This window comes from Uranotaenia lowii, chromosome 1 (assembly GCF_029784155.1).
Source record: "Uranotaenia lowii strain MFRU-FL chromosome 1, ASM2978415v1, whole genome shotgun sequence".
In the NCBI taxonomy this organism is placed as follows: domain Eukaryota; kingdom Metazoa; phylum Arthropoda; class Insecta; order Diptera; family Culicidae; genus Uranotaenia; species Uranotaenia lowii.
The window spans coordinates 185,268,240-185,285,797 of NC_073691.1; the positions used below are offsets into that span (position 1 = coordinate 185,268,240).

The 17,558-nt window shown below is 39.1% G+C and overlaps 1 protein-coding gene across 2 annotated transcripts in view; it reads right to left on the reverse strand.

Annotated features, from left to right (window-relative positions):
* Positions 1-1,684: 1,684 nt before the first annotated feature.
* Positions 1,685-17,558, reverse strand: part of LOC129740006 (homeobox protein abdominal-A homolog) — a 121,921-nt gene continuing 106,047 nt past the window's right edge. The window contains exon 2 of one of the 2 annotated variants that reach the window (XM_055731590.1): positions 1,685-5,365. In XM_055731590.1, the coding sequence (XP_055587565.1) occupies positions 5,076-5,365 (290 nt within the window). In that variant the 3' untranslated portion in view covers positions 1,685-5,075. The remainder of the gene's footprint in view (positions 5,366-17,558) is intronic. The other variant, XR_008736071.1, reaches the window with a different exon arrangement.

Sequence of the window (17,558 nt, forward strand, 5' to 3'; positions counted from 1 at the left end):
TAAATATGCTTTCCAATGAATATACTCGTGGTTGGTCCAAACAAAGTAAAAGCACTGATAATCCGGGTACAACCTGACGGTGGACCACAAAAAGAGATGAAATTTCAATTTGTAAAAAAATCGCGCAAAGTAGTGAACTTTGAAAAATTCCAGTAAATTCAATTTTTGTTGCATCAAAAATCTAAAGACAGCAAAACGTTAGAATTTTTATACATTTTGTAGTCATATTTTTTTTCAAAACTCTACCATCGCTCAAACAGTATTTACTAGCAATCGAATGAAAAGTAATCACTCGCGCACGAACTTTTCTTCCCAAGAGACGCCAAAAGAATGACCGTTTTTTTTTTCATTCGATTGCATCATCCTTTCTCTTCGCACACACACTTTCAAGACCATTTTTATAGGATTCTTTATGCTCAATTTCTCACACCCACACTTAATTCGATCAATGGATACATTACCGAATCATAGGCCTAATGATAAATAACATGTCGTGTTGCCAGAGAACGTTTATAAGCATACATTGTTAACAGATTTAAATGTTATTTGAATATTATAATTTATTTTCTATCTAACTGCTTATTTGTACTCATATCCACCACACATTCTACATCTATCTTGAAAGATGTGTAGTAATGAATCACACTTGCGCTTGAAAATTTTGAAAGGCTGGTGAGAATTTGGGATTGGATAGTGCTTAAATCACAAATAAAATAAAGAATCTTTTTTATTTGCAACTAGATATTATAATTAAAAAAAAAAGGCGAAACATAGGTGCTGTAAACGCCTTAGTATATGCAAAAAATGTGAGCATTTTCTTGGCTGGGCTCGATTTGAAGAGAATAACCATTTAAATATCATCTGAACCGAAGAATACCATCCGAAAAATGAGTTTAAATATTTTATTGCAGATTTATTCAATGTTCTCATAGCTAAACTTCAAATTCGATGCTTATTGAAATGTTTTTTTTTTTTTGAAAATCAGGACAATTCAGGACATTTTAAAGACCTTTTTTTTAATCAGGGCAATGCGAGAGCTTTTTTCAAAATCTAGTCGTTATTTCGAAAATCAGGACTGCTGTTTGTATGGGAATGTGTGTATGGGATGAAAAGGCTGAAGAAAGTTAGAACAAATCCTGAAAAATCAGGACACCTGGCACCTCTGAATAAACTCCGAGAAAAATTCACAGTGTAATACTCCCACATCTGTCACCAGATAAATACCGTTATACGTGTCTTTCGTTTTCTCGTTAAGTGGTGTTAATTGGTTGAAATATATCTGATCTAACCCTGCTGTTGCATAATGCCCCGTTTGACCGAACTGTTTTAAAAACGTGGCGCCCTATTATCATCTTTCTTTTCTGCATAGTTTAGGTGCGAAGTATCATGACATTTCGCAAAAAAAAACAATAATATCGATTCTTGATCAAGCTTATTTTCTCTATATGGAAAGCTTTCAAGATCGAAAACTGTTGAATTCATTCAAGTAATCTATCAAATCAGTATTATTTTCTATTCAAGCAAAGTTTTAAAGAGAGAAATGCTGTTGGGTTTTGATTGATGACAAAAACAAAATTGAAACTTGGAGATGTCCCTCTTCGGTAAACGAAAATATAAACTGGTTTCGGATATTAAAAAGGACATTTTTCTTTTTTTTCATTTTCCAATAGAACAAGACTAGTGCTTTCAATTTTTCATAATTCATTTATTTTTGTCTCCATTGAAAGGGGGGTTGTTTGTATGTTTGTTTGTTTGTTTGTCTGTGAACAAGTGAGGGTTGTTTTTTTTTTGTTTTGAATGTATGTGTGGGTGTGTGTGGTTTTCATTATTACATGTCTCTGGATGTTTGCAACCTTCCATTGTTGTTATTCTGTTGACCTAATAACTTTCTCCTCACCGTCGAATGAATGTTCATTCATCGGATATAAGTTGTTTTCATTTTTTTCTTTCTAGGAACTGGCTGTCGATTTGTTTAATCTTTTCTAAGGTTTGGCGCCTTTTTGTTCAGCTTTTTCTTATGTCAAATATTGACAGCACTTTCAAGCCTTCGATTTTTTCGTCGATAACAACATTTAATCAATGGACTATTGTGTTTTATCTGGTTTCTGCTACATGTTTTTTCATGTGTTCACTTCAAGGTTTCTATCTCTATTGAATTTCTGTTCTGCCTCTTGTCTATCGGTGTGTGTGTGTGTTTTTGTTTATGTTTTTTATCTGTTCATGTTCTGTTTTGCTGTGTGTCCTGCTGATCTGGGATGGAATATCTCATTCCAATTAAGTTACTTATTCACTATAAAAATTCTTATTTACTTACTGTATTCTTTTCGCTTTATTTTCACTTTTTGCTTTTTTTGTAACTTTGTTTTACGTATGCCGTTGTGTCGTTTTAATTCCTTTGGCTGTATCCAAAGGGTAGTTGTGTGTGTGTGTGTTTTTTTTTCATTCCACCACACCACTGCTATAGCCGTACCGTTTTCTTAGTTTTTTCCTCTTTTATTTGCAATTTGTTTTAATCAATATATATTAAATATACTTTACTCTTACCAACTAGTTACGTATACATTGTTTCTTCTTGTTTCCACTTTTCTTGTTTTGTATCTTTATGTATGAGTGTGTGTGTTTTTGTGTTGGTGTGTTTAGTGTTAGTTGTTTAAATTACTGTTGGTTTTCACATTTTGTCTAGACCACTTGTTTTACGTATTTCGTTATCTTTTTGTTGTATTGTTTACTATACACAGTAGTACTTAGTTGCGATTTTCCATTGATTTTTTTTTTTGTTTTTGTTCACTGGGTTCCATTTCTGTGAAATGTTTTTGCATGCTGGCTGTTTGTATTTTTTTTTGTTTACTATCTCCATTTTCGAATGACGCGCTCAAGAGCTCAAAAAGTAGCGATAGATTTGGGAAAAGGATGGATCAAAGTAGACTATGTGGTTAGGAGTTTAGCTTTTGTTTTTCTGTGTGGGTGTAAGTTTTTCTTCTTATTCCTTTCGGTATGTCTTTGTCCTTTAGAGAGATGAAGTTGGGAAAGAAAATCCTACCTTACTATACAAATATTTTGGCTTCTCTTAGATATCGTTTGTTTGTTGATTTTGTTTTGTCTACTCTCTCATAGGTGTCGCTCCTAGAGCAGATAGTTTGTTCGGAGAAATCAAAACAATAAGAAGTTGACAGTTATGAGACATTGACAGACAATAGTGTTTAGTAGTGTTCTGTTGCTTGCGTTTGACATCAGTTGCTGTCAGTTAAGAGTGGAGGATGCTGATTTATTTCTCCTGATATTTGCTCGGTTTTTAGTTGGTGGTTCTAACAAACAAGAAAAAGAGAAAGATAGTGAAGGATGAAAACTACGGTCTCACTATCACACATTCACTCTTGGCTAGATTTGTGGGTCAATTCTTTTGGTTTGCGTCGAACGTTGAAATGTTAATTTCTTCGGTCTCTTCCTTCGAGTGATTTACGAAATTGAACCGAAGTTTAGCCTTTGGTTCGCCAATTGTTCGCACTAATCAGCAACTAGTCGAAATAGAGTTGTTCAAATTATTGCACTAGAATCAAAATTTTGACAATTTTTTGTTGTTGCCTTTAACTCTTATGGAAAACATTTGGAAAACGTCGTTCCTACTCCTTGGTTTACGTATTTTTTTACTTTATTTGGCTATTTACAGTGACGTTTCTGCTGGCGGGCAAATAAATAAGTACACATGAACAATACATCACTACAGCATCCACTTTTGTTTTTGTTTTCATTTGGAAGGGAGCTAGTTTGGGAGCTTGCATTCAACGTTACAACGAAAGTTGTTTGCGACAACTGTTGGCTAATGCGATAGACGTGAGTTGTTTAAAGTTAACAAGAAAAAAAATATATCGCTGAAAGTTGAATCTAAACATAAAAAAGTTAAATAAGACATCAAATTTTGAAGTTAAAAGAAAAATAAGAATCGAAGAGTTTCAACTATTTAAAAAAATATTCTAATGTGTGTTTTGAAATAATTTCCAGCTAAACCCTCGTCAATCGACCGCCTAAATTGTCCCAACGATTTGCGTTCTTGTTTTTTTTTGTGTATCTACGTATATTGCATGTTTGCACATCACAAAAGAACTATTTGTTCTAATTTTTCGATAAATTTCTACAAACTTTTATTTCCATCCATCTAGAACTTAAAACTGAGAGTTTTGCTGAGCGTTGTTCTGAGATTCCCATGAAAATAGCTGCAAACATTTGTCTTTCCAATAATGGTTTCATTTTGGATCGGCTTGCTCCTTTTAGTGTAGTTTTTACTTGTTTTTATTCAAATCCCATTTGTACAATATTCTTTTTGAGTTTCTTCCGATCTCGGTGTCTGTTTTTTTTATGTCAAGGAGATCCTGCGCTCCTCATATTCTCTATATAATATTTATACGCTTATAACGAATAGTTTCTTTATACAGTGAGTCTGCTCGCATCCGCCAGCATCGGTAGGGCCTGGCAGCCAGAGACAGTTTTCGTTTCGTCAGGAGAGAAAAACTTCCGAGGGGTCTTCCGATGTACCTTTCACTAGCGTTTTAGTAGTTTGCTGTTTCCGTTTGCTTCCTCCCAATAGGGGATTAGCTCAGCTCTTCATGAGATGGTGAGCTTTCGTCTAAATCCCAAACGAAGGAATGGGAAGGGGCGGGGTTGTATTGAGTAATTAAATTAATCTCTTTAGCAACATTTCTTTATACAAATTTAATTTACTTAAAAACGAAACATAGCAACTAACCAGTACTAAAATTAGGTTTGAAACATAACGCGCCAGTTTAAAATTATAAAAATTAAAAAATAAACTAAAACAACTTGTTTCGTGTTTTTCTGTCTGTCTGTTTGTTTGTGTCAGTTTATCTTCTAAAAATAAAACGAGCGCTCTCTAACCGAAAACATTAGAACTGCGCACACGCCTCTGTAGAGATTTTCTTTTTTTATACCGGTTTTTTTTGTTGTTGTATTTCCTACCACTGGAGAACCGAAACAAAAAGAAATAATAATAATAATAAACAACCTAACTAAAGTTAGTATAAATAATTACTAGAACTACTGTGATTGGTATGGTCTAACCCCTAGTTTGGGTCATGCAACCCGGCCACGGCCACCGCTTCCTGGGCTTTCCGGGCCTGGGCCTGCTTCTCCTGCTCGTTCAGCTCCTTGATGGCCTGGATTTCCTTCTTCAGCTTCATCCGGCGGTTCTGGAACCAGATCTTGATCTGCCGCTCGGTCAGGCAGAGCGCGTGGGCCATCTCGATCCGGCGCCGGCGCGTTAGGTAGTGGTTGGTGTGGAATTCCTTCTCCAGCTCCAGCGTCTGGTAGCGGGTGTACGTTTGCCGGCCTCGTCTTCGCAGACCGTTGGCACCTGCGCAGGGGAGAGGGAAAGAAGAAAAAAGGGGGTTAGTTTGATTATTTAGTTTGATAGTTGGGGGATACTGTGTGCAAAAAGAGTAATCATTTGGAAATGTTTTGGTCCTTCGAACCGGATTCTTCGAGAAATTGATAGTGTTTGGAGCGGGATGCAGCCGCTCAGGACAATTTAGGTTAATCGAGTAATAACCAGCAGCTTGGGAATGTTTTGGTCCTTCGAACCGGATGTACTTCTTCAAAAATTTACCAGTAGTACTTCGGGCGGGGTACTCATGACTTGCTAAATGATTTACCAGTTCTTGAAGTGGAATATATCCCTTATGTAAGGTTTTGGTCCTCTGAGCCAGATAGAATCCTTCGAAAGAATTTTGGAACTTCGAACTAGATTGTCCAAGTAGTTGACAGTGCTTCGAGCGGGATACAGCCCTTCAGGGCAATTTAGGTTTTTCGAGTCATATATGGTTGATTGGGAACATTTTGGTCCTTCGAACCGGATGTATTTCTTTAAAAAATTACCAGTAGTACTTTGGGCGGGGTGCCCATTACTCGATAAATGATTTACCTGAACTGGGAGTGAAATATGGTGTTTATGTAAGGAATTGGCCCTTCGAGCCGGGTCGAACCTTTCGGAAACTTTTTGGTCCTTCGAGTCAATTTGAATTCTGGAAAAATTGATCAGATTTTCTGACGCGGTATTTCCATTGGAAAAGATTTCGTTTCATTGAGCACTGTTCTTTGGGTACGATTTCTGGTTTTGAGACGGATATATTTCTTCAGCATTTTATCAAAACTTGTTTGTATTCAATATCAAAGTCATATCATTTTGAGTTTAAGATGGGTCCAACTGTTTCCACAAATATGTTGGACCTTCGAACCAGATTTTCCAAGAAATAGAAATGCTTCGGGCGAGATACAGCCCTTCAGGACAATTTATGTTAGTCGAGTCACACATAGCCGATTGGGAACATTTTGGTCCTTCGAACCGGACATACTTCTTCAAAAATTTACCAGTAGTACATTGGGCGGAGTACCCATTACTTGGTTAATGATATACCAGTACTGTTAATGAAATACAGCCTTAACTGAAGGTTTTGGTCCTTCGAGCCAGATAGAACCCTTCGGAAGCATTTTGGTGCTTCGAGTTAGTTATAATTCTGGAAAATGATCAGATTTTCGAGCACGATATTTCCATTGGGTAAGATTTCTTTCATTGAGCCCTGTTCTTTCTTAAACTACTTACTCGTGAATGAAGTAACATTTAGAATTTCCGAGGATACCTTTTGGGTTGAAGATGGGTCCAACTGTTTCCACAAATATGTTGGTCCTTCGAACCATATTCTTCATGAATTGACAATTCTTCGAGCGAGATACAGCCCGTCAGGACAATTTTGTGTCATCGAGTCATATACAGCCGATTGGGAATGTTTTGGTCCTTCGAACCGGATGTACTTATTCAAAAATTTGCCAGTAGTGCTTCGGGCGGGGTGTCCATTACTTGGTAAAAACTATACCAGATCTCCAAGTGGAATATGGCCACAATGTAAGGTTTTGGTCCTTCGGGCCAGATAGAACCTTCTGGAAGCATTTTGGTCCTTTGAGTCGGTCAAAATTCTGGAAAAAATGATCAGATCTTCGAGCGCGATTTTTCTATTGGGTTAGATTTTGTTAATTTAGCCCCTCTTTTGGGTACGACTTCTGTTTTCAGGCCGGTATAATTCTTCAGGATTTTATCAAAACTTGTTTGTAACCGGTTCCAAGGACCATATCGTTTTTAAGTTTTTCAAAAAAAAAAAAATCAAAATCAAAGTCGTATCGAAGAAAATTTGTACGAATTTAGATGTTTTAACTACTTATTCGTGAATGAATTTTCATTTTGAATTTACAAGAATACCTTTTGGGTTGAAGATGGGTCCAACTATTTCCGCAAATATTTTGGTCCTTCGAACAACCTTCTCCTAGTAGTTGATGGTACTTCGAGCAGGACAATTTAGGTTAATCAAGTCATATACGGTCGATTGGGAATGTTTTGGTCCTTCGAACTGGATGTACTTCTTCAAAAATATACCAGTAGTTCTTCGGGTGGGGTGGAACATAGTATTTATGTAAGATTTTGGTCCTTCGAGCCCAACAGAACCTTCCAGAAACATCTATGGAAAATATGATCAGATCTTCGAGCGCGATATTTCCACTTGGGTAAGATTTCGTTAATTGAGTCCTATCTTTTAGGTACGATTTTTGTTTTTGGACTGGATATAATTCTTTAGGATTTTATCAAAACTTGTTTGTACCTGGTTCGAAGGACCATAACGTTTTTAATTGTTCAAAAAAAAAAAATTAAATATCAAAGTTGTTTTAAAGAAAATGTGTACAACTTTAGAAACATAACCTTTTAACTACTTATTCGCGAATGAATTTCCATTTTAAATTTATAAGACTCCCTTTTGGTTTAAAGATGGATCCTGCTGTTTCCCAAGTAATTCTCGTGACTAAACTTTTGAATTGGATTTTTTTGTTTTCAAACTATCCGGTCAGGGCAACACAAAAATCGGCCATGTTTCTGATCTCAATTTTTTTTCCATCTCTTCCCCTCCCTATGCGTATTATTCTTTTTTAATTGTGAGCTAATAAATCACGACTGCGCACCACGATTTATGATCTCGCGAGACTCTTGAGCCAGTCTCCCGTTCGTTTGGCCGGTCGGATTTGGTTATCGTGGCTGCAAACGACGGCATGGCCTCTATAAAAGCATTTGAACAAACCAGAGTCTCGGAAGCTGTATTAGTCGGTTGGCGGTAATGTTGTCATTTCGAGCACTTTCGACCAATACAACGAAAGCTCGACCGGCGTGAATAAAGCATTCATGTAGATGTCTTATGTTTAAAAAAATGTTTTTCTTTCTTCGCAGTCAAACTCCAAATAAACCACAAACATTTTGTGAATCATCAGTTTGGCCCTAACATTTGTTTGGGGAATGTTGCTCATCCTAAAACGTTGCGAGATATCGGTTTTAATTTTTTTTTTCAACTTTATCTTTCCGTTTTCCGTGCGTTTTCTCGTCAAGGTTTCGATTCGATTCTTTCCCAAAATGGAAGCAGCGGGGCAGCACAGCGACAAGGAGGGTCTGCCTGTGTGCTTCTGGTCCGCTAACGCAGATTGTTAATTTAGTAAAGCTAATCTTGATTTATGTCTCCATTTTTAAGGCAAGATGCCTCCGAGAAACAAAAACTCATATGGCTTAATTTTGTGTTTTTTTTTCTTCAAGCTGAATCACGTCGCCGTTCGGCGGAATCCACCTAAATAGACCCATCTCTGGAAACGTCAGAATTCTAGACGCGAAAAATCGCTAGCTTGTGATAATTATACGGTCCCAAGTTTGATTTTGGGGTTTCCAACTTAGTTCGACCGGGAGACGCTGTCTTAATTTTGGCAGTTCTCACCAAGTGGAGTGTTCGCTCCACTTTCCACGGTGTTCCTCGGCAACCTGACTCGTTTCTGTTTTTCTTGTGATTTCGAGAAATTATAGAGCCCTTCGCGCCCTAGTTTGGAAATTGGAAGGGCTTTCTCCGGCCGTTTTGAGCTTCGGTACACTATAATTATCCACATGCTCACCGAATAAACCAATAATAACGAGAAAAAAAGGAAGGGATTCCTCCGACAAGCCATCATCAGCGGGCTCATTCCCCAAAAAGCAACATTCAGGCGCAATTGTTCACCGTGTATTTTCGTTGATTCTTCAGCGTCCCTTTTTGGGTTCGAAACCTGCACCGGGCACCAAAAAAAGAAATACAAAAAAGCCCCGGTTCACGAGGCTGCGGGAAAAAGATGATAAAAGTGCCGCGCTTGCTTTCGGTTAAGGGCGGCCGGCCTAAATTCGAAAAATACCTTCGGAAAGCTGGGGCCGTTGAACTTGTTTTGCTTTGTACCGAAACTTGTCCTCCCTCCTCGTCGCCAATTGCATTGTCGTGAGATCGGATCACCCTCGCATTTCGACCGCCGAAAAAGGACTTTTCTCTCCTTCCCAGCAGCGATTCGAGAAATGTTTCCTTGGCGTTCCGAGGCATAAATCCGAGAGTCTAAAAGGAAAAAAGGGAAGCAGGATTCAACGAAGGAATCCAAGGTTTTGAGCTCTTCGTTGATTTCTTGGGAATGAAATTTCCGCGAGTTTCGGCACATTTATTTCAGAAATTCTTCACAACAATCGAAACCGATTTCTAAAACCCGAAAGGGATTGTTCTGATTCCTCGCTATAATTACATTATAATTGATCAAATAATACAAAACATTGGGGCGGGCATTGTTTATTCGATGGGCTGATTTTTTTCCTTCTTGCCCTGTTCTTTTATTTTAAGCTTTGCCCATTCTCCGGGAAACCGCAAAAGCCTGAAGGGGGAGAAATTTGAATAATTTCTTTTCGGTGGTCGTTTGTCCAGAATTCCAAACCAGAGAATCTGGCACAACCTAGGAGGAAATAAAGGCAAGAAGTAGAAAGCAGTGAGACGCAAACATAATGGCGTGCCTACAAGATTCATGGACCATTTTTCGGACGCCTTGCGAAAGTGCGCTCATGCTCATAAACAATCATAATTGTGCGACGGCCTGGGCAAATTTTTCCGGAGGCGCTTATGCTAATGTTTGCACACACTGTTGTGGTCTTCTCTTCTTGGGCAGGAACATTAAAAACAACCTTTTGAGAGGGAGAAAAATGGAATAACTGAAGGCGCAGATCTTATCTAGACGCTCATAATCGGTGTTCGGCTACATATAATTAATGCCTGAAATCGTTTGTGTACAATTTAACCATAAACTACAAAACGGGTAGTCAACTGATCGGGTTGACGACGTTGGGAAAGCTGATGGCGGAAAAATGATTCTAATAGTTGAGTTTTCGGGTTTTGAAACACTTGTTCCTCTTCTTGGAAAACAAAATTTCAATATTTTGCTCCCTGAAACCCGGAACAACTATGTGGGAGGGTTTTGGTCCATCGAGCCGGTTCTAACGCTTAAAAGTTCACCAGTTCTTTGAGCAACTGTTCAGTTAGACTGTGATCTTTCGAGGCGGATTCCTCATTGTTTGGGAAAATTTTGGTACTTCAAGCCGAGTCTGCTAGTGAAAAAGTTCATCGTTAAGATTTGGAAAAGTTCAAGATTTTTTGGTCCTTCGAGCCAGTGATTATGCTTCAAAAGCTTAACTCATCAGTTCATCGAACGCGATGTATCAAATGTCTGAGAATTTCGTCCTCTTGGTTGAGTAACACCTCTTGTGCGAATATTTTGGTCCTTCGAGATGTAACGTATTTTAAGCTGATAAATACTTGGACATGATTTGGTCATTCGAGCTAGATGCACCCGTTTGGGAATGTTCCGGTCCTTTGAACCGGATAAAATAATCCATAATTCACCAGTGCTTTGAGGTATTTTGGCATTTTGAGCCGAACACAATTGTGTGGAAATTTTCGGTCCTTCGAGCCGATTACAATTCTAAATAAATTCATCTGGTAACACAATGCTTCGATATTTTTTCGGTCCTTCAAGCCAGGTATAACCGGATTTGGAATATTTTGGTCCTTGAAGCCGAACGTTATGCTTTAAATATTTACGTGTGCTTCGAGTAGAGTATATCATTTGGGAAATTGAGAAGTACTTCATGCTGATACATACTAGAGCATTATTTGGTCATTCGAGCCAGATACACTTGTTTACAAATGTGTCGGTCCTTTGAGCCGGATATAATAATCCATAATTCACCACTGCTTTGAGGTATTTTGACATATTGAGCCGAACACAATTGTGTGGAAATTTTTGGTAATTCTATATAAGTTTATCCGGTAAAGCAACGCGTGAATTTGGTATCAAGCAAGCCTGTTTTTTGAATATTTTGGTCCTTCGAGCCGAATATATCATGGATATATCGAGTGGAGTATATCGTATGAGCCAGATTTCAGCTTGTAGAATTGGATTTAACCATTTTGTATCAATGGAATGAATCGTTCGAGAATATTTAGCTTATTTTAGTCAAACTCAACCGTTTGAAAATGTTCTGGTCCTTCGAACCTTTGGGTAATATTTTTTATGTAACGAGACAGATTCAACCGTTTTGAAGCAGAAGTGATGCGCAATATAATATTCATTTGTATTCTTGATTGAATTTTTGTATTTCGAGCCGAATAAAAGCGCGTGGAAAAAGTTGGTCCTTCGAACCGAATGCAAGTCTCCAAAAATTTGCCCTTAAAAGAAGTTATAAAGTGAGAATATTATTTTGGACAATTAAGCCAGATACAAGCGATTGAAATTATTCTGATCCTGGAAGCCGGCACAAACGGGTTTGGAATACTTTGGTCCTTCGAGCTGAATTTAATGCTCAGAGGATTTACAAATGCTTACAAAAGAGTAGATCGTTGGGCCAGATTTAAACTTGTGGGATTGGAATCAACCTTGGAGCGAGTTACAATCGTTTGAGAATCATTAGCTTATTTTAGACAAACTCAACCGTTTGTAAATGTTTTGGTCCTTCGAACCTTTGGGTAATATTTTTTTGATACGGGTCAGATTCAACCGTTTGGAAGCCTGATATAATATCCATTTGTTACTTTTGGTTGGATTTTTGTCTTCCGAGCCGAATAAAACCATGTGGAAATGTTTGGTCCTTCGAACCGAATATAAGGCTCCTAGAATTTGCCATTAATACAAGTATTAATGTACAGTGACAGTATGATTTTGGACAAACGAGCCAGAACCATGCGTTTGAAAAGATTTTGGTCAAGCAAACCGGCACAAACGAGTTTGGAATACTTTGGTCCTTCGAGCCGATTAAAATGTTTTAAAAATTGACAAGTGCTTCGAGTAGAGTATATCGTTTGGGCCAGATTTTTGCCTGAAGAATTGGATTCAACCTTTAAGCGGGCTACAAGGGTTTGAGAATATTTAGCTTATTTTAGTCTAAATCAACCGTTTGAAAATGTTTTGGCCCTTCGAGCCCTAGGGTAGTTATTTTAAGTTACGGATCAGATACAATCGTTTGAAAGCCGGATATAATATTCATATGTTACTTTTTATTAGATTTTCGGTCTTCCAAGCCGAATAAAACCGTGTGGTAACATTTGGTCCTTCGATCCGGGTACAAGTCTCCAAAAATTTGCCCTTAAAAGAAGTTATAATGTAAAGTGAGTATATGATTTTGGACAATCGAGCCAGATACAAGCGTTTGGAATGATTCTGATCCTGGAAGCCGGCACAAATGGGTTTGGAATACTTTGGTCCTTCGAACTGAATGTTACACTTCAAGGATATATGTGTTATCGAGTGGAGTAAAATTTAGGCTTTTAGAATTGGATTCAACCTTCGAACGGGTTACAATCGTTTGAGAATATTTAGCTTATTTTAGTCAAATTTAACTGTTTGGAAATGTTTTGGTCCTTCGAACCTTCGGGTAAAATTTTTATATTACGGGTCAAATTCAACCGTTTTGAAGCGAAAGTGAAGCCGTATATAAAATCCATTTGTTAGTTTTGGTTGGATTTTGGTCTTCTGAGCCGAATAAAATCGTGTGAACATATTTGGTCCTTCGAACCGAATATAAGTCTCCAAGAATTTGCCATTTATTCAAGTAAGAATATGATTTACGACCGAATACAGGCGTATGAAGAGATTTTGGCACAAACAGATTGAGGTATTGAGGAAGATTACGTTCTTTTTTGGTCCTTCGAGCCGAATGTAATGCTTAAAGGTTTTACAAGCGTTTTGAGTAAGGTATAAACTTAAGATCCGATTTTGGTACATCGAGTTGAATTCAACTATTTGGGAACAATTGGGTCCTTCGAGCCGGATAAAATTCCTCAAAAATATTCTAGTACTTCAAACGGGACACATTCATTTGCAAATTTTGGTCCTTCGAACCGGATTCAAACCGGTGATCCCCGCCACTTGAAAATGTCAAAAGCACACTGTTTCTTCGTTCATTATTCTCTAATAATCGGAAGATCCCATTCAAGAAGGTAGAAACTTTTTACGGTGGCCCTCCCGCCAACGACGGATCACGAATCGCGTGGTCCATTACCACATCTTCAACATAAACGCTTCCCTTAACTAAAACCTGAGCGGCCGGTAGACCAATGCAATGGGAGCGCACTCAACTTTTCATCACCCCTCTCTCGCCCCTTCTTGATCCACCGAGGGGGGTTCGATTTGCCAAGCTCCAACAAACCGACCAAGTCGGGGTTGATTTATTCCGGCACAAAAGATCTGCACGATTCGGATTACCCCGGATCGGAAAAGAAAAATGAAACTCACAACTCACAGCCAGGCAGCGCGGCGAAGTAGTGGTCTTCAATCATAAACACCTTAGGTCGGCTCTTGGTGCTTGGCATCGGCTGGACTCGCAGTGAATCGATTATCCAGGTGGAATTTAGTTGAACGGCGGCGGTTGATGATGAAAGCTGCTGGATGGCCGTAAATCTCCCACCAAGTTATGAGGTGGCCATCGAGCGCGCGCACAATCTTCAGGTATCTCTACATATTAGAAGAAGATGCTGATGGTGGTGTGGCCCCTTTCGGATATTTCATTGGAATTTCTTGGATGAAAGCAAGGAACCCACCAATAGAGGGTGCAGGGTGTGATTGACCTTTCCCATAAATCCGTACCATCAAAGGCAAATAATGGAAAATTAAACGTCGACTTTTGAACCCACGCAATCCATTCCTGGCTGGAGCGGTTCGAGTTGGAAGAATGGATTTGTGATTTATGACCCTGGAGCTGGAGCGTTTTGCCGCATTTTCAAAGAGCGCGTTAATTGATCCAGCGCTGACGGAGATGATTTGGTGCATATGGTTTCCTTTTTGTTTGGGCTATCAATGATTGATACTCGCAGAGGCGGTGCTGTTGATGATATCAAACACAAAAGATGATAGATGACAGGTGACAAATTTTCTCAACCCTCTTCTAACCGTTATTTTCTAGCACAAAATTTAAATTTAAACCATTAAACATAAAATTCTGTAAATTGGTGAACATTTATCCGGCTCGAAGGACCAAAGTAGAGCGAAATCTTCCAGAATTCCATCTTCAGGCGGAAACCCATTATCAAACCCCACGTGTTCCAGTAGATAATGAAGAATCACACTAATTAGGGTCATATTTCATCTGGTCCATTTTGTTTTCGCCTTACTCCCCACCAACCCCAGGGAGAGCATCCGTACTGTGGTTTACGAGACAGTTTTTCCATTGCCGCGAAGCCATATTTCAAAAGAGTTCCAGAACAATATGCATAGGCTCGGGCAGCAACACCTTCAGGGTTGTTTTCCCCGGAAAAAATTCTCCTGGCCCCACGCAGCTCCGGGAAAAACAACAAGGAAACGAAAGCTGCGCGGCCATAAATCGGCCAGTGGCCTCCTCCCTTTGCCCTCAAGAACATCTCAAGACGCACGTGGCGGATGGTTTTTGAGAGAAAATTCCGCCGTGTGGGCTTTTCCTCCTTGATTATTCTTTGTGTTTGTTTTGCAGTTCGGTTTAAAGAAGATGGTTTGGTTTAATGTTTTTCAGCTGAAGTTATTCTCTATGAGCTAGAGCAGGGGGAGGTTGGGGTCAAATTTTGGCGAAATTCGAGGATGCCTATAACTCATTTTTAATGAGAACGCGTAGCTCGTTTTTCGATGTGGTTTTTGAACCACAGAAAGGATTTCTGCTGAAAATCGGACGCTCCTTGATGTCCCGAAGATGGCAGGGAAAGAAAGTGGGAAGATTCGAGAGTATCAATTTATCTACTTTTATGGCTTCCATATGTTACAAATGGGCATACAATTATTTGTATTTCTTCTGCCGGGATGGTTCGTTGAGCTCGGAAAAGTGGCAATTTATCATAACTGGGTTCTATTTTTCCGGGGAAAAGCATTCGCTTCATTGTTGCGGGAGGAAAACTAAATTAATAATGGTTGTTAAGTTGTTTGGTGAGATTTATCTGGCATCCCTTGCCCTTGCGGGGTTAACAACAAGCCGTCGAATCAATTAGGGAAAAAAGAAACGAAATGGAAAAAAATCGGAGCCAGAAAATGGAAGATAACCAACAAACTAACTAACAAGCATGGATGGTTTTCGTTACAATCTGAGCAGGATACTATAACATGCATCCCAGAGAAACGGGCACATGTGTTCCAAATCCATCCCGATGTCGAACAACCGACCCATACATCATAATCCATCCGTGTTCTCTGTTTCGATCTCGAGAGGACGACAATCGGAGCATGGACATGGAAAAGAAAACATAACCTATCGTCTCCATGTTGTATATGGTGGGAGTCGAATGAAATACACCCAACGGAGATGACAGCTTTCTTCCTTGTCGCTCGTAAATCATCTGCTGATGAACAAGACATTAAATTATGCATTCGTTTCCCCCCGATTTCCTTCTCTTTGCCGGTTTCAGCAATCCGGTTCGAAGGACCAAAACTCGTTCGATTCTCAGACTCCAAAATTGGACCGAACCAGGAAAAAAATCCCATCCATTCCACCAACCAACTGTCACTGATTCGCCAGCCTCGGCGATCCTTTGAAATATTCGCAAAAATTAAAAGAATCGAGGCCGGGAAAAGAAATCCGTCGTCGTCCCAGAGCCAATTCGGCGAATTCGAATTAATCTCTAACAGCTCCCGATTGGATTGGCCTTCAGCAGCAAAAAATAGAGGGAAGTTCACCGAAAGGAATGAAAAAAAAAAACCCCTTAAAAGATAAAAGAAGGCAAACCCGAATTGTGCTGACATCAGCCGGACGTATTTCTGTCTTTTCGGGGTTCCATTTTTTGACTTATCTGCTACTGCTGGCAAGCTTCTGTTATCGATAACCTCGCTTCCTTCTTCCTGCCGGACTTTGCCGGGGATGTGTGAAAAGTTGCCGCAGCAGCTGATGAATCACCACATCAAAAACCGAATCGGATCGATTCGGGAAAATGGCCGTGAGTGTAGCCGGGAGAAGCAAATGGTTCCCATGTGGACCGTAAAATTTGTGATTTATTATTGGTGATTATTTTCTCGGAAGCTGAACTCTGACTTCTGGCTCCCAACACCCCAACCCATACCAGGGATGGACGAAGGTGGGTGTGGGCTGTTGGTGGACAGAGATCCGGAACATTGGTGACCGGTAGGCGTATTCCCTGCGGACGATGCTGATTAGATTCCTATCGGTTCATAATTTGTGGCTGGAACCTGACAGCGTCGTCGTCGTCGTCGTCGCAGTCATCGTCATCGAAGGCTCCCTTGAAGGGAAGGAATCGATTGGATTCGAATTATTTTGGAAGCACAGGGATGTGTGTGCGTATCCTTTCGAAAGCCACACGCAGTTGTGGTTAGGTTCGAGGCGGAGGAAAATTTTAATTAACTCTCTTCAGTTATTGCCACCTGTTTATTTAAGATAAAATTTGACAGAAGAAAACCACCTTTTGGAAGTACTTTTTTTTACAGAATGAAATGCATAATCGCAGATTTTGAATGCTATTTTTGTCGTTAAGTCCTTTGAGCAAGATATATTTTTTTTCGAAAATTAACCAGTTCTTCAAGTGAAATTCCACTGTTGAGTAAGTTTTTGGTCCTCGAGCCGGATCAAGCCGTTCAAAAGTTATGTCAACCTTCCAGCCGGACATAACTCTTTATGCATTTATTTGTCAATTGATGATGATTTCGATGGTTATCGAGTAAAACACAACCATTGGATACGATTTGGTCCTTCGAGCAGGTTTAAAAATTTGCCAACATTTCGAAAAAAACGTGTAATTCTTGAGGAAAAAATTGGTCTTCTAAGCTAGGAAATATTTTAAATCGAATTCAATTTCTCAAAGATTTACACGTACATCAAGCGGTATATAACCTCAAAATAAATTTTGGTCCTTCGAGTCAAAAAAAGAAAACAATCTTTTGCAAGTACTTTTTTGTATTATAATGAGTTGCATAATCGCGGATTTTGTATGCTATTTTAGGCGTTTAGTCCTTTGAGCCAGATATATTTTCTTAAAAACTAATCAGTATTTCTAGTGGGAATCAACTGTTGAGTAATATTTTGGTCCTTCGAGCCGGATCAAACCGTTCAAGAGATTTGTCAACCTTCCAGCCGGACATTACCCTTTATGCATTTATTTGTCAATTGATGATGATTTCTATACTTATCGAGTAAAACACAACCACTGGGTATGATTTGGTCCTTCGAGCAG